The 21,654-nt window shown below is 42.8% G+C and overlaps 1 protein-coding gene across 1 annotated transcript in view; it reads right to left on the bottom strand.

Moving 5' to 3' along the window:
• XKR4 (XK related 4) overlaps positions 1-21,654 on the bottom strand; it is a 274,894-nt gene that overhangs the window by 74,478 nt on the left and 178,762 nt on the right. The window contains exon 2 of the mRNA XM_024200808.1: positions 8,253-8,452. Coding sequence (XP_024056576.1) covers positions 8,253-8,452 — 200 coding nt within the window. The remainder of the gene's footprint in view (positions 1-8,252; positions 8,453-21,654) is intronic.

Raw genomic sequence — 21,654 nt, 5'->3', positions numbered from 1 at the left:
AGCTCAGGCTCCAGCCTGAGCATGAAGGCCTACACTGCAATTTTACAACCCTGTAGCCTGAGCCCCGTGAGCCCAAGTCAGCTGACATGGGCCAGCCAATGTGAGCCAGCTGCAAGTGTTTAATTGCAGTGTAGACATATTCTGAAAGTCCCTGCTAAAGCTGGGGCTCTAAGGACTTTGAGGCTCCTGACTCTGCAGCAGAAAGTCTGGAAGCCCAGGGTTCCTCCCAACCCCAGGGCAGTTCACATGGCAGGGCTGCCCTGGAGCTGTGGACCCTGGAAGCATGTGCTCCCTGGCAGCCCACCAGGCGAACTAGCAGGAAATCAGGCAGGTTTTCATTGGAACCCTATCTTTGTTTGGCAAAAGTTCATTGAAACTGTAATGTTTCTGCAAAACATTTTGGTTTTAACAAATCAGCATCTTATGATGAAAACCCGACCAGCTCTAGTTATAACTGGCTAGTATATATTGACATCCATTTAGAATGGCTTCAACAATTCACTCCTGGCTTTGCCAGTCTTAAGTATTGTGACCATCCAAAACTCACGCTGATAAACCTTTGTACTCTTAGCTGACCTTGTGGTCTCCTCAATTGGGCTTAACACAAGCAGGCAGAATCCCCAGAATAGCGACAGTCACAAGTTCAGTAAAAACAGAACCACCTCTGTTTATTACTGAAGGAGAGTACAGATGCATCTCCACTTCAGCTTCAGCCCCAGGTGGTGGGGCTTGGGCTAGGGCTTCAGCCCGGGTGGCAGAGCTCGGGCTTGGGCTTCAATAAATTTGTGATTTATTGTTATTGCCTGCGTACTGTCCATGACTTTTAATAAAAATACCTGTGCCAAAATCGTAACTTATTCATCACATGTGCTCTCTCTCTCGCGCGCGCACGCGCATACTGCTCTACACATGAGTGTGTGGTGATAGTAGTTTATTGTCAGGAGTGGGAGATAACATTTAGATACACACAAAGGAGGCATGCAGATCATCCCAAACTAAGTGCTCTGACACATTTATTCCACCGTTTACTATCTTTGTCCATGTCACACAATTTACTGAAAATCTGCATTAGATGGTTTTAGGGAAATTTTACAATTGTCGTTTGCACTATTTTGTCTTTCTCTGCCAGTAAAGCTAGGCTTTTCACTGCAACGGTGCATGACCTTTACAGTGCTGAGGAGGGCATGGCAAGCTGCCCAGAGCCCAAGTGCTGCACCTCATGTCCACAAAAATGTACATAAAACTCATAGGATTTTAATCAGAATGTTTTTTTATTTATTGAGTACTGTAAATGTACTCAATGTTATACACAGCAACTAGAACTATTGCTTTGAGGGGTGCAAGGGAAGGACAATCAATCGAAAGAATAGCACTGAGCCTCCAAACTCAGCTTCTGGCTGTCCAGCTTTGTATGTGAGGCTATGCAAGGGGAAGTGGCCTATGCCCTTAAAGAAGGAAGCTCTGAACTCTATGCCTATTGCCCCACTGTTCCAAGTGCCCAAGTTGTACAGTATAGTGACAACTGTGAAGATTTACGAGACTACACTACCCTGTGTGAAGAGAGAGTTTTAAATGATAGATGCTCAAGGATAAGCTTGAAGTAGGGAAGTATGTGATGAACTAGCTAGTATGTACGGTATGCATATCCCTTCCTTCTACTGGATAAAATCAAGACCTTTCAACTATATGCCATAAGACCTATCCTGCTAACAGTTAACTGAAATACCCCTTCAGCTCAAATACAAATGGCCCGTGTGGCTGGAGAAAGAGGACATGAGTTTTACACCGCTTACCACTCTGGAGTTCTGAAGGGTGGCCAACTGTGTAACAGTGACAACTCTAGAGTTCCTAGTACTGCTGGCTGAAATGTTTTTTAGTGGAACACCGTTCCATCAGAAAATGAAGTTTCATTTAAATGTTTACATGGGAACATGTCCATTCCAACAAAATTTCCCAATGAAAACATTTCAGAATGATTCAAAATCAACCCATTTTGGCGTAGTGGATCAATCTTGTCGTGTGTTGCTCTGTGGGCTCTTTCATTGGATGAATGCACATTGTTTCAGATGAGACACAGGAAGTGACAGTGTGAATGGCAGCTCTCTCTTACTGGCTGGCTTCAGTCTTTTGGGATCAAGTTTGTGAGATAGAAACTGCATTCTGACGCCGTTCCTGCTGCTACAAGCAATGCTGGACAATCCGTCTCACAGCTGCGCCCCTCCCTCCCCGCCCACAGGCCCCGAGAGTTGTGTTAGAGGAACTGGCAGACCCCAGTGCTAGGCTGCTCAGAGGCAGCATTCTTCTATGGAGCAGTTCAGGGTTGGAAAAAGAAAGACCAGCAGTCAAGGTTTGGGATGGCTCAATCAAGAAGCTGTTATGGAAGCTTTGCACCATGAACGCTGGGAAGAGAAGGGAACCAGATTGTCAGAAAGAGGAGTCAACAGAATTCACTTTTCCCCAAGGCAGACCGGCTCCTCTGGAAAGGAGTACTACCTGTGGGCACAAAGGAATGCCAGGATGCAGGAGGTGGTGATAGAAGTGATGATGAACAGGAGGAACTTAGCACAACTTCAGTTACTCCAGCAGCACAGGAGTTTGCTTCTATAATAGAATGCCTAGAGACCCTCAGTTTCCTCTAAACCTTGCTTCAAAACTTCAGCCCTGGAAAGGATGTGATTGGTGCAGGCAGTCACAGCTCCCAGGTGCAGGAAAGAAGCACTGTCTCCATCTCTGCTGGACATGGCTCTGGTGGGAACACTGGAGGGGAAGGTAGTACTCCCACACTGCATTTCTCTCAACAGCAACTGTCACCAGCTACTATCCCCTAACCCCTTCCTTCAAAGTGCATTAAACAGGCAACTAGCCAGCTTTGGCAGCATTTCAAAGTCCATGCTGGGGTAAGAGCACTGCCATTTGTCATAGGGTCAGTCTGGGCCATGACCCCAAAAGACTGGGGACATCAGGTATTCTGAAACATATGGAATACAGTCACAGGGCTACCCTGCAGCAGCAACAGGTTAGCTCGGGAGAAAAGCAACCAGGCACTGGCTCTACTACAGAGCAGAGGCTGACACCACTAGTGCTTTCCATTACACCGCTACCGCGATATAACGCAACCCGATATAACACGAATTCAGATATAATGCGGTAAAGCAGTGCTCCCGGTGGGGGCGGGGCTGCACACTCTGGTGGATCAAAGCAAGTTCAATATAACGCGGTTTCACCTATAACGTGGTAAGATTTTTTGGCTCCTGAGGACAGCGTTATATCGAGGTAGAGGTGTATATCGTCAACTAGGTCCACCAGCATCACTCAGACCACAGCGGAGTGTGTTTAGAATGGGGCCAAAATACGATCTCAAGCATCCTAGAATTGTGTTGCTGACCACAGCTTGTGTGAGGAGGGTGGCTGTGGCCATGCTTCCTTTCATCTTTGTGGAGGGTGAGCTTCTCAGAGGTCTTATGGCTGCAGCTGCCCCCCAGCTGCCACACACCTAGTGGCTCCTATTTTGCTAACAAAGCAGTGCCAGATGTGTGTGCTGCTGTAACGTTGTCAAAAGAAAACATTTCAATGTTTCCAAAACAAAATATTTCAGCTTATTTTATTCCACAAAAAATATCAAGGTTGATTTTTTCATCCCAAATTTGGACAAAACAAGATTTTGAAATCAGGATGGAAATATTGCTAGAGCAAACAAATCCATGACCATTTATCTCTAGAGGATATTTGTACACACAAACATTATATTTTATATCTCAATCACACCCTCTGTGCTGTTATGTCATTACTCAGATCACAGGGTACCAAAATGTAAGGAAAATACCACTCTCTGGTACAAGTTTATGTTATCATACCTGCATACTTTTTGTTGTAATAGTCACTGTGGCACACAATTCTTACTTCAAATTCATGGCTCACTTTTCAATTCAAAACCGTAGTGACCCCAAATAAGTGCTAGTGTTACGTGATCCAGAAATTGCATCCTCTCGGCATTTGAAATTGATGATCATTTTTGTGCATAAAGATTCAAAGTTAGTGTTTGTGCAGACCTTGTTGTCTGCAATTTTGTGTGCTCTTTTTCTTGCTCTCTCTTTCTCTCTCGGCTATTTTGTTCCAAATTTGTTACTTTACTAAAGACAGTTTATCAATAAAAAAGAAAATGTGTGGTAGAATCTGGAGGAAGCAGCATCTTAAAAGACAAAAAGAACCAATAATCTGTATCTCGTAACAGTATCACTACAAAACAGATAAATTATACTCATGCTAATCATAATGTCTTGCACTTGCCTACTTAACACACTGTACTTTAAAAATAACCCATACCTCAAGTCTGTAACCTGAGTTTAGTGCCATATTTTTGTAGCTTGGAAAAAAAGTAACAACAGCTGTATCAAATATTCAACAGCTTTTCTTGTGGTCATTAATGTCTTGATTGTAAAAATACCCTGTTTATGTGCCAAAGAATTTCCAGTGTCATTCACTTCCTACCACAAATTTGTGGTTCATGGCCAAGGTGTACCCTGAGGAGCTGAGAGGAAGGGTTTGACACTCTGTCCGTCTTCAGGATAATTAGATCCCTTAGGGACAAAGGACAAATTGAGTAATAACAAAACACAAGCATCAATCTTCTAAAGAAAAACAACTGTATGTATTGACTCATTAGAAATCTGTAAAATAGGCAACAAGACCACTGAACAGTTAGCCAAAGAGCAAGCCATACTGGTGATGCTTGGGGATTTAAAAAAAACAAACAAACCCAGCTCTCGTAGGGCACTGCTGTGAGAAATTACGCTTTACTTATGCAGCTCTGCAGTAAGTCTGTCAGCCTACAGCACAAAGCGTTATCTTTCACTTATTTCCTTAATAAGTAAAGAGAACAGAGGAAGGATTTTCACAGCTGGCAGTATATTAGCACTGCATCCGTTTTCGTCAAAGGAATACAGTTTTTAAGGTTGTTTTAAATCTTGTTTAATTTTCTTAGTTTTTTTAATGGGGTCTTTCCCCCTCGGAGGATGGGAGAAAAGGGTTGGATGGGAGATCAGAATCTGTTGCCAGCCCACACTTAGTTATGTATCAGACACCAGAAGGGGTCTCACCATAAAATTCACACAGCTCGCTGATTGCAGGTCTCAGGAACCTTCTTTGCTAAACTGAAGCATTTCAGATATTTTAAGTAAAAAGCATTTACAGGGTATTTCACAGGTTGAATGTCTCCCCACTAGTCACATTTCTCACAGACATCTATTATTACACCAAAATGAAGGTGAGGATCCCTATATATTAAGGATTTATGAAGATACCTAATTTACAGCTAATAGTACAATATTCTGGCTATATGTCTCTAACTAAATTTCTCTCACAGACTATTTTCCTAGAGAGCCAAAGCACAATCAGTTAACAATGTACTTCTTAAAGTGACAGTGCATTCTTCTAAGTGTAAATAGCTTTTTTTTTTTAAGTGATATCACCCCATGCCAAGCATTCAAAGCTATCTGAAGTGCTTAGGCAGCAATCAAACAATAGATCACAACCTATGGACTGCCCTTACCCTACCTATCCTCAAAAGAGAGGTTCCCAATTTCTCGACAGACAACTCAAGAATGAACTTTACTCTTTGTCTTGTACAGGGGCAAGCACAGAAGTGGTTCTTAATAATAAATAGTAATAATAATGTACATCTGTGACAGTCTGTACCCGTGTTCACCCCTTTTACTGGACTGTGATACATTTTGTATAAAGTAGGCCTTGTGAGGTATCATTTGAAGACTCATAATTTGCTGACCATTACTGTCCAGGTAAAATATGTGTAGCGACATTGTATGCAAAGTTGCAGTATTCTACTGTATTGCATTACTAAAATGTGTTCCAGTTCTGGGGAGTGGCCACTCTCTGGCAGGAAAGAGGGTGTGGGCGAAAAATCTATATCTCGACAAAGAAACAGCTCAGAGTTCCCATCCACACAGACATTTTGTCTCCTGAACCTCAGCTGGAGATGCTTCTTGAAGAAGAGAAAGAACTGTAAGAAGAGAGAGCAGATGCCCCAAATTATTCCTTCCTCTCTCTCTGACCGTGGCATCCACAACACCTGAAGAAGCGACATTGGATTGGAGAAGGGGATCCTGACTGAATGTAGTTCAGCCAACAAGATTGCTGTAATTTGTGGGGAGAGAGCCCTTGGTTTTGAATTCACTTTAGTTTGCTAAGTTAGGCATTAGCTGTGTTTTACTTTTATTTTTCTTGTAACCAATTCTGACATTTAATGCCTTGTTACTTATATTCACTTTAAATCTGTCCTTCTGTAGTTTGATAAACTTATTTTAGCTAAACCAGTGTATTTGAACTGAAGTGTTTGGGGAAACTCTTTTTGAGATATCAGGATTTGTGCATATCATTTTCTAAAACAACGGACTTTATATGAGCTTGTATTGCCTAGGAGAGAGCTAGGCAGTACAAGATGTACATTTCTGGGGAAACTCTGGAATGGGGAGTTTGCTGGTGTTGCTCTACAGTGTAATTCAAGAGTGGCTGGCTGCAACACTCATACACTGTAACTGAGAATAACTTACATGCTGGAGGCTGTGTATGAGCAGACCAGGACTGGTTGCTCTCGCAATGAAGCAGTGTAAAAGGTACCCTAGGTTAGACAGCTGAGGTGACACAGATGTTCATCAGTCCAGACTGTACTCTGGGTATGTCATAATATCCTTCCTTCCTTCCTTCCCCATGTAGTCTGTGTTCACTGGTCCCCAGGATCCTAAGGTGCCCTCTCCTGGCACGACCTCATGAATTAATGCAACAATAAGGCACAACAATGCTACAGTAAGAAAGGAAAGCTAAGAAGTGGGCAAAAAGAGTATTAAATAAGCATTGGAGAAAAGGGTATTTTCATGGCTAATAGGTCTGTATCACTGTACTGCCAATCCATAGAGAAGATCTGCATCAAGGATGCATGTTTGTATTTACTATTTTATAGTAATAAAAATACCTGCTGCACAAAATCAAACCTAAGTAAGAACTAAGCATAAAGTTTCAAGGACTTGGTCTATATGCAAAACCCATCAGTCACACATACTACTTCAGGTACACCTGGCTGAGAACTGATGGCCACACATTTCATAAGACTTTGACATCTCCTTTCCAAAATCATTGCTCTCAGCTATGCCATTTTCTGCTTTGCATAATATCTAGATGAACCTAATCACTGGATTTTTTTAAAAAAAGTTTGAACATGCCCAGGAATAAAGAGAGGGAAAATAGTGCTGGTTTTATTCCCTCAAGTGGATAATCATGAGGTCATCTTTCTATTTATGGTTGAAAATTTCCCAGGAAAAACTACTTTAGGACAGGGTGCTGGTAAATACTGTCTTGAACTTGGTTTTAACTAAGCAGAATAATTGCTTCAGGGTCTAGCAAGTTCAGCAAGCACAGAATGAATCTTTTCAAACTTTGGATGCATCCATTCAAAACTTAGGAGTAGGCTCGGTCTAGGCACTACATCAAAGTTGGTCCTCTCTACAGAATGCTGCGTGACCAAATAGACCTGGACTGGTAATCTGTAACCCTGCATGTTTCTGATTGCTTAATGCTTCAAGCCTACAACTCTGCATTATTGTTGTTTTCATATAATCAAACGTTTGTGACTTGTTTATATAATATTGAAAACTGAAGTATGAGTCATGACATGTATAACTTTGTTGAGAAAATACTGAACCAAAACCTATACAGACATTCTGATGTTCAGTATTATCATTACATATATTAGTATTACGCCCACTGCAGTTTCACTTTGTATTTGTACAACCCTGAATTAATCTGCAAATCTACTGTTTTATGCAACCACAATTTGAATATGTACCTAAACTAAGTGTAATGTGGTGTGCATTAACAAAACAGTTTTTAAAATAGAAAATGCCTTAAACTGGGACTAACTAGTTTTTCCTGGGTGGTGAAAACCATGATTTTACCTGGTAAAAACCATCTCTGGTAAATACTATGCCATCCCTGTTTCTATTACAAGGGTGTAGATTGGGCAAAACAGAATAGTAACTACCACTAACCAAGAGTGACAAGAAGTGCTGAAGAAAATAGTATGTTTTTGACACAGTCATTGTTAAAACAGTAATAGAAGTCAGTAGAGAGACCTCATTCTTATGAGGTGAGAACAAAATACACAGTGGCTGGAAAGAACAGAGCATGCATGTCCATAAATGACATCCTCCTAAATGATGAAATTACCTGAAGTGACCCCTTACCTTGGAGAGCCTGTAGAGTATGAGTCCGTACAACAATACAGAGCTGCAGAACCAGCTGTGGTGCACTTTCCAGAAACGTGGCTAGCAAGTGCAGCATACTCACATCTGCATACTCATATACCATTTTCCAATAAAACCGCCATCTGTCGTTCTCTCCACTCTGTCGACTGCGGATACCTAAGTATATTGTGTGGAAATACCTAGAAATAAAAGAGAGATTAAGAAGACACTGCAGAATATTTTACAAGCACCATTTTTACTCTAAACTAACCCACCCTGTCCCAATATGCTCCAAGATAATGAATGGAGGGGACTATATTCAGAATGGACACAATATTCTAGTTCATAATATTTTGTTCAGTGGAAAACAAAACAAAAAATTATCTTAAAAAAGCCATTTTTGAAAGCTTACCACTTTTGTCGTATGTATTAAATGCATTCTATTACTTTCAAAGATAAGGCATTTTAGGTTGAAACATAGAAAAGCTGAGGTCATCTATGGTCTTCTGAAAAACCGATTGAAGTAAATGGAAAGACCTACTAACTTCAGTGAGCTTTGGCTCAGGTCCAAACGCCCTAAACCTGCAACAGGCTCTGCTTGGGCAGACCCTTATGCTCACATAGACCCATACTGACTTCATTGGGACTCTGTGTGGGCAGAGGAGTCCAGCATACATGGAGCTAATTGTAGGATCAGGGCCTTAAAGAGTTGCTGTGCTCATTAGCCCTCTTTTCCGGAGTGAGAGGCAGGATGAATAAATTACTAATCTTGGCCATCTTAAAATATTTTTATGGTAGTCTGGATATGTTTTGAAGGGGGGACAGCTACAAATTCCCTTTCCCATGTAGAAGCACTAGCCCCTATTCAGATGGTTTCTATATAAGAGCAGCACCTGCTTGAAGATAACAGACAGCAGTAACCTGAAGATGAACAGAGGTAGACAGTGCCTACCATAATCTGAGGGAGCAAGAGGACAAGCACCTGGCTAGCAACCAAATAAATGGAAAGCTGCAGGTGTAGGAGCAACTGGTTTTGTTGGAGGCAAAGGGATGGTTGCTGATGGACAGTGAAGCTACCCAGTCACTGAGAAACCTCCCATGTTCTTTGCAGAGACTATAGCAGCTGCTTGGACACCTGTGCTCTCTCCTGGGTGGCCTTTGATCTGCTGTCAGGAAGGAAACTCCGAGTCTTTTCTACCAGCCACCTCTGTTACCTGCAGGAGAAGGAGAGGATGTTTCATTCTAACAGAGGGCTGGAGGCAGGTGCCAGGATGAGAACAGAACTCAGCGGGCGGCTGCTGCAGTATGTGCTGGGGGGCGGGGCAATGCGACACAGGAAGGAGTTCAGTGGCCAAGTGGTTTCTCTATCAGCAGGGTCTTGCCCAGCTACTCCTGTCTATTCCCTCCCTCTCTGCCAGGTTGCTCCTGCTCCATAATTATTCCATTTATTAGAACAGGAAAGCTTCCCCCCTTGCTGACTGAGCAACACCTGAGAGTGGGCACAGGTGTTCTTCTCCTTACTCCCACCCCAATTTTACTCAGGCAGTTTTTGCTACAATGAAACATCAGCATCTTGTCATCTTTATGCAGGTGCTGCTGATCTAATTTCTGCTGCTACTGGTTCTGCCCCTGATAGACCAAACTATCCAAGCAGAAGGAGAGGTTGGGGGAGGGGAGGAAAGAGAAGGGAGTCTACCTACAAAAGGAAAGAAAAAAGTAAAGTTAATCAGTGGTCCCAGAGCAGTTAAGTTATAAGTTAATTTGTTTTCAAACTGACCTAAATTAGCCGTTTACTCACTATGACCCTCTTTGTTTCCAAATTGGAGAGTCAGTTAAACAGTGAGTCCAGCAACACCTCAAATGTTACTGCCTGAATGGAACTTTCTGATATGGATAACAGGGGTGCATCTGGTTACCCACAAAATTCATGCATCCCACTGAAGGAGGAGGCATCTGAGTAGATGTGAGGACTTTATCACATTCACTTTTAAGTGTTATGTATCACAAAATCCAACCAGCCAATCATGCTCTTGTAATTAATAACTATTAAATATTAATTAACTAATCATTTTAATTTGATGAGATAAAACAAACACTGCAACACCCCTCCCACTTTCCACTCCCCACCTCAAAAGCCCCCATAACAAAACTGAGTTAGCACAGCGAGGCAGGGTCTTGATTTACAGGCAACATCCAGCCTCACTTCACTCTCAGGCTCTAACTTCAGCTGCATCTGACAGGATTTCTGAACTCTGCGATATAGAATATTCCAGGCACAGTCACCACAGTGTCAGTTCACATAGAAAAATCACTGCTGTCCCTCTCCCCAATTGCAGGGATGGGCAGTGAGTGGAGCTCCAGCCTGCACCCAGTCAGTGTACACCAAACAAAAATAGGGACATAGTCTAGAGACATGTTGGTGTGGTAACATCACTCACTCTCACTTTTGGAATCGCTAATAGGAGCCATCAGTAACCTTCCTTTTACAGTAATGGTGTGCTCCTAGTGGCAATACCACTTGCTGTTCTACATTTGCCTTATGACCAGTGATTTATGAGCACTTAACAACATAATTCCTCTCCCTTTGCGCTTTATTGTGCAACATTTGACAGTGAAGTAGGTGATTGGGTAGCCCCCCTGTATTTAAACAAGAATCAGAAACAGAAAATCTGGGGAAGATCACTATTCCTTTCTTACAGATTAGAGGCCAAGTTTTAAATGAGGCCTCAACTTGGACTGTCTACTGGCCAAACTAATTACAGGCAGAAATAAGCATTTACACACATAACTACTATTCCTGATTTAGGGGTACAATAAGGTAGTTAGACATCTAAAAATTATCCTTTGCATTCACAATTATATCAGCAATTGATGTAATATTCCTGGATGTGGCTTTACACTACCAATAACTGGAATACAATCCTTTTATTATTTGTCCTGCAGTAGCACCTAGAAGCTCCAGTCATAGACCAGGGCCCCACTGCACCAAGTGCTGTACAAACATACAGTAAAAAAGACTGTCCTGGACCCAAGCATTTTGCTGCTTTGTTTGTTGTGTATGTCTATCCTGTTTGTCTGTGTATCTGACATGGATCAGTGATTTTTAGTGGTTAGTAATTAAGCACCAGAAAAGGTTCACAGTTGAGTAAAGATATTCATAATATAAAATGGTTTTAGTCAACCCAGAAGAGTCTAGCTGCATCCAGAGATATGAAAGCAGCATATATCATTTAATTATTAATTATCATTATTGCAGTAATTCATAGAGACCAGAACCAGGTTGGGAGACACATTGTGTTAGGCACCATAGTCCTTTCCCCCAAATGAAAGTGGCACAAACAACAGGCTGGGGGCAGAGTGAGAGGATGGTTAGTGTAACAAGGTTACCAAATCCCATGATGTTATCTGAAGGCTTGTGGTGTCCCATGATTTTCTTAAAGCCCCAGCTGCTAGCATCAAGTGATTGTATGAGAATCTTGGATTTCATTACAGAAAAGGTTCTAGCCATCATACTTGTGGAGAAAAGCTTGAAAACATCAACTGACTATGACCTAAAGGCTCAGAAACCAAAAAGAACCCACATTTACTTTTTTTTTTAAATCAAATCTCATGATTTTTTAAGTCAAATGCATGATTTTTGGGCTTGACTCATGATTTTTAAAATGCTTGGGGTTGGTAATATTGATATAAACAAGCGGCAAGGTGATGTAGAGGTAATCATAGCTTGCCACCTGCATAATTATTAGATGGCATCATATATATGGAATAATTTTCTTTTTACCCTCTAAGGCAACAGACAATGTTCTTATCCCAACAAAGCACTTGAAGAGTCCTAATTTATTTTGGTTCACCAAATATACAGCCCAACAAACTGATCACTGATTAAATGTGACCCTGAAGGACTTATGTTTGGGGCAAGATATTGGCCTGCATCATCGTTCCCTCATACTAAATGTGGGACAGAGGAGAACTCAAAAACAAGCAGGAAAGTGGGATAGTCCTTGCATTGACCCCCAAAAAATGTTAAAGGAGAAAGAGACCTAGACCAAGAAGACCTGTGCATCTGATGATCTAGAAAGGTATATTTATGGGCTGAGGAAATTGTGGCTTTCACTCTGATATGAATACTGCCCTCCAGCGCTGCCCCCCACAGTCAAGAGCCCTTGACTTATTTGCCACTTCATATGTCCACAAATTAAAGTTGCTACCCCTTGGCATAAACTCACACACTTACATTTGAAATTTTTTGGGTGACATTTTAATTATGTGACTAAAGTATGCCCAAGTGTGCATTTAATTTCGATGTAATAGGGTAATTATAAGATAATACCAAGTACTTATAATAGTGCTTTCAACTACAAAGTGCTTTACAAACATTAATTAATTAACTGGGCTGCACATACAGAAGCTTGCAGGATTCAATCTATTTGACCAACCCCTTGTTGTCAGAAGAAGATACAGTACTTATTCAAGAAAGGCAGCCTGAGGTGAACTCTTGATGTCCAGATTGGGGAGCAGGTATCTATTTTTTATGCACAGGCATAACTCCCTCCTTCCTCCCCTGATTTTAGGAATGCTGGATCTGGTCCTAAATACACCGGTGAGACTTTAACCCCCACTTCGGTCCCTTTACACTGCAAACAAGGGCCGGAGCAGCATCAAGGCAACCTAATAGCACTGTTTCTGGCTGTGGGATATTTCCCCCAGCAGCAGGCTCTATGGAAGACTGCTTTCTGCGGACCCTTTTGCAAGCTTGGGGCAGGGTGGGAGGGCAATTTGAGGCAGTGCTGCAGCCCACATGTAGCAGGGATAGGCTGTCATAATTTAGGAAGGCTGTCCTGGGGCAATATCCTGGCCCCACTGACGGTGATGGGAGTTTTGCCATTCATAGATTAGATTCTAGGACTGGAAGGGACCTCGAGAGGTCATCGAGTCCAGTCCCCTGCCCGCATGGCAGGACCAAATACTGTCTAGACCATCCCTGATAGACATTTATCTAACCTACTCTTAAATATCTCCAGAGATGGAGATTCCACAACCTCCCTAGGCAATTTATTCCAGTGTTTAACCACCCTGACAGTTAGGAACTTTTTCCTAATGTCCAACCTAGACCTACCTTGCTGCAGTTTAAGCCCATTGCTTCTTGTTCTATCCTTAGAGGCTAAGGTGAACAAGTTTTCTCCCTCCTCCTTATAACACCCTTTTAGATACCTGAAAACTGCTATCATGTCCCCTCTTAGTCTTCTCTTTTCCAAACTAAACAAACCCAATTCTTTCAGCCTTCCTTCATAGGTCATGTTCTCAAGACCTTTAATCATTCTTGTTGCTCTTCTCTGGACCCTCTCCAATTTCTCCACATCATTCTTGAAATGCGGTGCCCAGAACTGGACACAATACTCCAGCTGAGGCCTAACCAGCGCAGAGTAGAGCGGAAGAATGACTTCCCGTGTCTTGCTCACAACACACCTGTTAATACATCCCAGAATCATGTTTGCTTTTTTTGCAACAGCATCACACTGTTGACTCATATATAGCTTGTGGTCCACTATAACCCCTAGATCCCTTTCTGCCGTACTCCTTCCTAGACAGTCTCTTCCCATTCTGTAGGTGTGAAACTGATTTTTCCTTCCTAAGTGGAGCACTTTGCATTTGTCTTTGTTAAATTTCATCCTGTTTACCCCAGACCATTTCTCCAATTTGTCCAGATCATTTTGAATTATGACCCTGTCCTCCAAAGCAGTTGCAATCCCTCCCAGTTTGGTATCATCCGCAAACTTAATAAGCGTACTTTCTATGCCAATATCTAAGTCGTTAATGAAGATATTGAACAGAGCTGGTCCCAAAACAGACCCCTGCGGAACCCCACTTGTTATGCTTTTCCAGCAGGATTGGGAACCATTAATAACAACTCTCTGAGCATGGTTATCCAGCCAGTTATGCACCCACCTTATAGTAGCCCCATCTAAATTGTATTTGCATAGTTTATCGATAAGAATATCATGCGAGACCGTGTCAAATGCCTTACTAAAGTCTAGGTATACCAAATCCACAGCTTCTCCCTTATCCACAAGACTCGTTATCCTATCAAAAAAAGCTATCAGATTGGTTTGACACGATTTGTTCTTTACAAATCCATGCTGGCTATTCCCTATCACCTTACCACCTTCCAAGTGTTTGCAGATGATTTCCTTAATTACTTGCTCCATTATCTTCCCTGGCACAGAAGTTAAACTAACTGGTCTGTAGTTTCCTGGGTTGTTTTTATTTCCCTTTTTATAGATGGGCACTATATTTGCCCTTTTCCAGTCTTCTGGAATCTCTCCCATCTCCCATGATTTTCCAAAGATAATAGCTAGAGGCTCAGATACCTCCTCTATTAGCTCCTTGAGTATTCTAGGATGCATTTCATCAGGCCCTGGTGACTTGCAGGCATCTAACTTTTCTAAGTGATTTTTAACTTGTTCTTTTTTTATTTTATCTGCTAAACCTACCCCCTTTCCATTAGCATTCACTATGTTAGGCATTCCTTCAGACTTCTCGGTGAAGACCGAAACAAAGAAGTCATTAAGCATCTCTGCCATTTCCAAGTTTCCTGTTACTGTTTCTCCCTCTTCACTGAGCAGTGGGCCTACCCTGTCTTTGGTCTTCCTCTTGCTTCTAATGTATTGATAAAAAGTCTTCTTGTTTCCCTTTATTCCCGTAGTTAGTTTGAGCTCATTTTGTGCCTTTGCCTTTCTAATCTTGCCCCTGCATTCCTGTGTTGTTTGCCTATATTCATCCTTTGTAATCCGTCCTAGTTTCCATTTTTTATAGGACTCCTTTTTATTTTTTAGATCATGCAAGATCTCGTGGTTAAGCCAAGTTGGTCTTTTGCCACATTTTCTATCTTTCCTAACCAGCGGAATAGCTTGCTTTTGGGCCCTTAATAGTGTCCCTTTGAAAAACTGCCAACTCTCTTCAGTTGTTTTTCCCCTCAGTCTTGATTCCCATGGGACCTTACCTATCAGCTCTCTGAGCTTACCAAAATCCGCCTTCCTGAAATCCATTGTCTCTATTTTGCTGTTCTCCCTTCTACCCTTCCTTAGAATTGCAAACTCTATGATTTCATGATCACTTTCACCCAAGCTGCCTTCTACTTTCAAATTCTCAATGAGTTCCTCCCTATTTGTTAAAATCAAGTCTAGAACAGCTTCCCCCCAGTAGCTTTTTCAACCTTCTGAACAGGGCCGGCTCCAGGCACCAGGCACCCAAGCTGGTGCTTGGGGCGGCACCTGGAGGGGGGCGGCGCGGCGCTCCGGCCGCCGGGGAGAGCGGGGCCACAGCCGGGCTCGCCGCCCTCCCCCCGGCGCTCTGGCCGCCCTCCCCCCCGCGCCCTCCCCCCGGCCGCCGGGGGGAGAGCGGCGAGCCCCTGCTGGGGCTTGCCGCCCTGCACTCTGGCCGCCGGGGGGAGAGCCGAGCCCCAGCCGGGGCTCGCCGCCCTCTCGCCGCCCTGCCCCCGGCGCTCTGGCCGCCGGGGGGAGAGCTGAGCCCGCGGGAGGGGGGGGGGCCTGGGGCGGCAAAAAAGCCAGAGCCGGCCCTGCTTCTGAAATAAAAAGTTGTCTGCAATGCAGTCCAAGAATTTGTTGGATAGTCTGTGCCCCGCTGTGTTATTTTCCCAACATATATTTGGATAGTTGAAGTCCCCCATCACCACCAAATCTTGGACTTTGGATGATTTTGTTAGTTGTTTAAAAAAAGTCTCATCCACCTCTTCCACCTGTTTAGGTGGCCTGTAGTAGACTCCTAGCATGACATCACCCTTGTTTTTTACCCCTTTTAGCCTAACCCAGAGACTCTCAACACTTCCGTCTCCTATGTCCATCTCCACCTCAGTCCAAGTGTGTACATTTTTAATATATAAGGCAACACCTCCTCCCTTTTTCCTCTGTCTATCCTTCCTGAGCAAGCTGTATCCATCCACACCAACATTCCAATCATGAGTATTATCCCACCAAGTTTCAGTGATGCCAACATTGACTTAATAGAGTTAGGATTTCACCTATAGTTTGCCTCACAGTATTGTAATAAGCTGGCTAGTGGTGTACACACCACTTCCCTCTAATGGATGATGATAGAGCTGCTCTACTGTGTGTAATAGGCACTGTTCTGCTAGCAATAATTCCCCTTTAACACAAATAGCAAAGGCCTGATATTTTGAAGCAGGACTGAAAATCCAAATTCTAGGTGCTCATGGATGTGTTACAATATGAAATGCCATCAATTTTTCTTATGCTTGTAGGATAGAATTTTGTGTAGCTTGCTACAGGTAGTTTGCCAGATCATCATTTTTCAGTGCTCTGAGCCCCAATCAAACAACCCTCCACCTTGTTTGCGGATGGCTGGTCAGAAATCAAGATGTCAGATTTCACAGAAATTAGAGAGAAGAGCTCTATTCAGTTCCTTTTCATTCTGATTCTGAAAAAAGTGAGCCAGTCAGTGCAATTCCAGTCAGACTATAGCTCTGAGTGTTTTCTACTCTAGATTTTCACCATAATGAAACCATTTATCTGAGGGTAATACATGCAGAACTCTTCTTCTGGAAAGAGCTCTTCAGTTTGGAAGTGTCAAATAGTATATTGCTACCATGTGCTTAATCTGAAAAGTCTTTAGGAAGATACAGATGACTGAGACAACATTTGCATTCTTTGGAAAAATGGAAATGTACTGATTTCATGCTTCATAGAGTCCATATTTGTGACAATTGTCTGTCAGCAGAGGACATTTGCTTGTGTTACATAATCTACTGAAACACTTACAGGAAGATCAAAATCATTAATGGCCAGTTGTAGTTATTCTAGACATTTATTTTGATGTCTAATTTGCCTCCTGGATCAAACAGTACATTAAACAATTTATCCATATAATAAACAGCTGCTTTTTCTACTGTTTGAGAAGTATGGAGAGTAAGAATCTCTACAGCAACGCTTACAAAATAGTAGAATAAATAGCAATTCAAATAAGTGGTATTTTCTTCTGTTGCCTAGCTACCAGAGGAAACTTTACTATATTTTTACCTCAACTATAGCTGCTGTTAAATAACAAGACATTTTGCGTTTAATGTACCTTTTTATTGGGTGTGTCTGAATATTGAAAAACAAAAACAAAAAACTTGGTTTCCTTACCAGGAATATGCTAACGTTTTTCTTTTTGTTCTGGAGAACAGAGTAACTCTCTTCGGTTTTTATTCCTATATCTCACAAGGAAGGCTTCAGCAGGTGATTTTTAATTTTCGTTCCAAATTATTTTTCATTAGGAACATTAATGTTTAATGTGGAAAAGGAAATTGAAATAGATTCTGTAGCAGAAGAATGCTCTGAATTTGCCCAAGGGTCATGCTGGCAATGTGCCAGCCATTAGAAGTTTGCACTTAATTTACCTAGAAGTAAGACTGCAGATGTCCTTAACATTAATATTGTGTTTTGGCCCATGAAGACTACAGGTCCCAGCGTGAAATGTTCCATCTTGAACCAAGTAGACCATGATCTAACTTGAGATACACTTCCATGTTAAAGACAAAGGTTTTGTGGCAAGAGTGAAGCATCACAAAGAGTCACTTTCTTCTAACACCAAACAAGGAAAGTGCTATTATCCCTAAAATGTGCCCTCTGTTTCTCTCTCTGCTTTCCCATAGAGCCTAGAACATTCCCCAGCCACCTCATTGACTGGCTTCCAGATAGAGATTTCATGAATAATACACACATTCTCACGGGTGGGCACAGGCAATATTAAAGCAGTATTCCATGAGCTACATTTGGCCTGCTGGCTGCCATTTGAGCAAGCCTTTTGTGACCCATTACCATACACATTTTATCTTTTTTCTTCATAATTGTTATGTACTAGTAATAGGGCCAAACACTGGACCGGTAATCCTCTAGATTGTTGGGTAGGGCAATAGTATGGGGAGGCATTACACCTGTGTAAGGCATGCCACCTCTCAGGGATGCTGGGGAGAAAGTCTCACTGCCTCATTAGAAGGGTGCAACTGCATAGGGTGACCTTGTGTCTGGAAACAATCATAGAATATCAGGGTTGTAAGGGACCTCAGGAGGTCATCTAGTCCAACCCCCTGCTCTAAGCAGGAACAATCCCCAGACAGATTTTTGCCCCGGATCCCTAAATGCCCCCCTCAAAGATTGAACTCACAACCCTGGGTTTAGCAGGCCAATGCTCAAACCACTGAGCTATCCCTCCCCCCCGAAGATGTCCATTCTCAGGGACCTGATGTCCCTGGCGGATTTATATAACAGTTTTGTCCACTTTTTTAAAACTCCCAGGTATATTCTGGCCCTCTGCTGAGCTGGCAAGATTTCTCCCAAGACAACTCTGTGCATTGGTACCTCCCCAGGATGCCCTCACACCAAGTCTGCCATATGTTGCCACCTAACCAATTTGATTTCCAAACAAAATTGGGCCTGCAAACCCACCCCCACCTACAGTGCCTCAGTGACTGCATTTTGAGAGTCTAGTCATTCAAAGCATGCACTCCACTCATCCCCCAGGATCCCTGCCAGCTTTGTCTGGTGGTCAGTGGCATCTTTAGTTGGCCCTGATTCCTCACACTGCCAATTGCTGCCAACCAAAATATGTCTGCCTCCTTTGTGGGTGCAATACTTGTGTCAGTGTCTTCCTCTCTAGTGCACCTGCGCAGAACCAGCCAGAGCTTAGCTTCAATGAACCAGTTGGGCTGGTGTACTGAGTGCCACAAGGATGATTTAATGTTAAAATTTGGTTCAGCCACTGAGCTAAAAATGCCTATAATTCCCAATGACATTGCCTTGGTACTCCTTAAGAGTCAACTTCAGCACACTCCCAGCATAACCTATTAGGAGTCATAACTAAAAAAACCCAGTTAAGTAAGTGAAAAAACCCCAGGCATTCACCCTACAACATGAATTTGTCTAAGCAAATGGAAAAAATGCCACTGATGCCGCTGTACAGCTAGTTCTCCTGTTCTAATCAGGGGGAACACCAGCGTTTAGATATGCTTATAGAGTGACTGAAAAAGCACAAGGCTGATGCTGCCCATGAGCTGCTAAACAGCTGAATAGAGCTGGGTGAAATTTTTCAGCTGAAATCTGTTTGTGCGTGCACATGGGGTGGCGGGGAGGTGCAAATTTGGTGACACTGAAATATTTTCTGAAGTTACGTTAATTCTGCAAAATTATCTCAGTCAAGAAAACCTAAATAAATAAATAAATAAATAAAAATCCAAAAAGTTTCACTTTGACATTTTCTAAATGCTGCCTCCCCCAAAGCTCCCATTGGCTGGGAATGGGGAACCATGGCCAATGGGAGCCTCGGGGGAGGTGCCCACAGGCAAGGACAGCGCACGGAGCCCTCTGCCCCCCCAGGGGCTGCAGGGACATGATGGCCGCTTCCGGGAGCGGTGTGAGGCCAGGGCAGGCAGGGAGCCCGCCTTAGCCCCGCTGCGCGCTGCTGCCACCCCAGAGTCACTCCAGGTAAGCGGGGCCAGGCTGGAGTCTGCACCCTGAACCCCTCCTGCACCGCAACCCCCTGCCCTGAGCCCCCTCCTGCACCCCGCACCTCTCCTGCACCTCAACCCCTTGCCCTGAGCCCCTTCCTGCACATTGCACCCCTTCCCACACCCTGCACTCCCTCCCGCACCCCAACTCCCTGCCCCAGCCCTACATTCATGGCCCTGCATGCAATTTCCCCACCCAGATGTGGCACTTGGGCCAAAAAGTTTACCCACCCCTGCTTTAAGGGGATCAATTTGCCTTTTGGGAGAACTCAGTCTCTCAAGCTCAGAATGCATGCACAGGACTGGGAGCTATGGCTCACCAGGGTCCAACAGAGGCTCATTATTAAAGCCGGGAGGAAAAGCCTGGAACACCACTTACAAAGCACAGGAGTAGCAGTATTGGTACCAATACTGGAGATTGAGACCTAGTGGACTAGAGCAGGGTGGTCCAACCTTTTCTGTGCCGTGGGCTGGATGCAAGTTCTGAGGCACCTCCACGGGCCCCTGGGCTAGAACATTTTTATTCCCATAGATCAGTTGTATTTAGGGCTGTCAAGCAATTACAAAAATTAATTGTGATTAATCGCACAATTAAAAAAAATAATCACGATTAATCGCACAATTAATTGCGCTGTTAAACAATAATAGAATACCATTTATTTAAATATTTTTGGATGTTTTCTACATTTTCAAATATGTTGATTTCAATTACAAAACAGAATACAAAGTGTACAGTGCTCAATTTATCTTTATTTTTGATTACAAATATTTGCACTGTAAAAACAAAATAAAATACTATTTTTTAATTCACCTATTACAAGTACTGTAATGCAATCTCTTTAGCATGAAAGTTGAACTTACAAATATAGAATTATGTACAAAAAACCTGCATTCCAAAACAAAACAAATGTAAAAATTTAGAGCCTACAAGTCCACTCAGTCCTACCTCTTGTTCAGCCAATCACTCAGACAAACAAATTTGTTTACATTTGCAGGAGATAACACTGCCCGCTTCTTGTTTACAACATCACCTGAAAGTGAGAACAGGCGTTCGCATGGCACTGTTGTAGTCAGCGTCGCAAGATATTTATGTGTCAGATGTGCTAAAGATTCATATGTCCCTGGATGCTTTAACCACAATTCTAGAGTACGTGTGTCCATGCTGGTGACGGGTTCTGCTCAATTGCCATCCAAAGCAGTCCAGACCGACATGTTCATTTTCATCATCTGAGTCAGATGCCACCAGCAGAAGGTTGATTTTCTTTTTTGGTGGTTCGGGTTCTGTAGTTTCCACTTTGGAGTGTTGCTCTTTGAAGACTTCTGAAAGCATGCTCCACACCTCATCCCTCTCAGATTTTGGAAGGCACTTCAGATTCTTAAACCTTGGGTCGAGTGCTGTAGCAATCTTTAGAAATCTCACATTAGTACCTTCTGTATGTTTTGTCAAATCTGCAGTGAAAGTGTTCTTAAAATGAACAACATGTGGTGGGTCATCATCCGAGACTGCTATAACGTGAAATATATGGCAGAATGCAGGTAAAACAGAGGAGACATACAATTGTTCCTGAAGGAGTTCAGTCACAAATTTAATTAATACTTTTTTTTTAACGAGTGTCATCAGCATGGAAGCATGTTCTCTGGAACGGTGGCCGAAGCATGAAGGGGCATATGAATGTTTAGCATATCTGGCATGTAAATACCTTTCAATGCCACTACAAAAGTGCCTGTTCTCACTTTCAGGAGACATTGTAAATAAGAAGCAGGCAGCATTGTCTCCCATAAATGTAAACAAACTTGTCTGTCTCAGTGACTGGCAGAACAAGAAGTAGGACTGAGTGGACTTGTAGGCTCTAAAATTTTATATTGTTTTGGTTTTGAGTG

This window comes from Terrapene carolina, unplaced genomic scaffold (assembly GCF_002925995.2).
Source record: "Terrapene carolina triunguis isolate 2854851 unplaced genomic scaffold, T_m_triunguis-2.0 Scaffold58, whole genome shotgun sequence".
In the NCBI taxonomy this organism is placed as follows: Eukaryota; Metazoa; Chordata; order Testudines; family Emydidae; genus Terrapene; species Terrapene triunguis.
The sequence above is the reverse complement of the archived record's forward strand: the minus strand, read 5'-3'. Positions and strand labels throughout refer to the sequence as shown.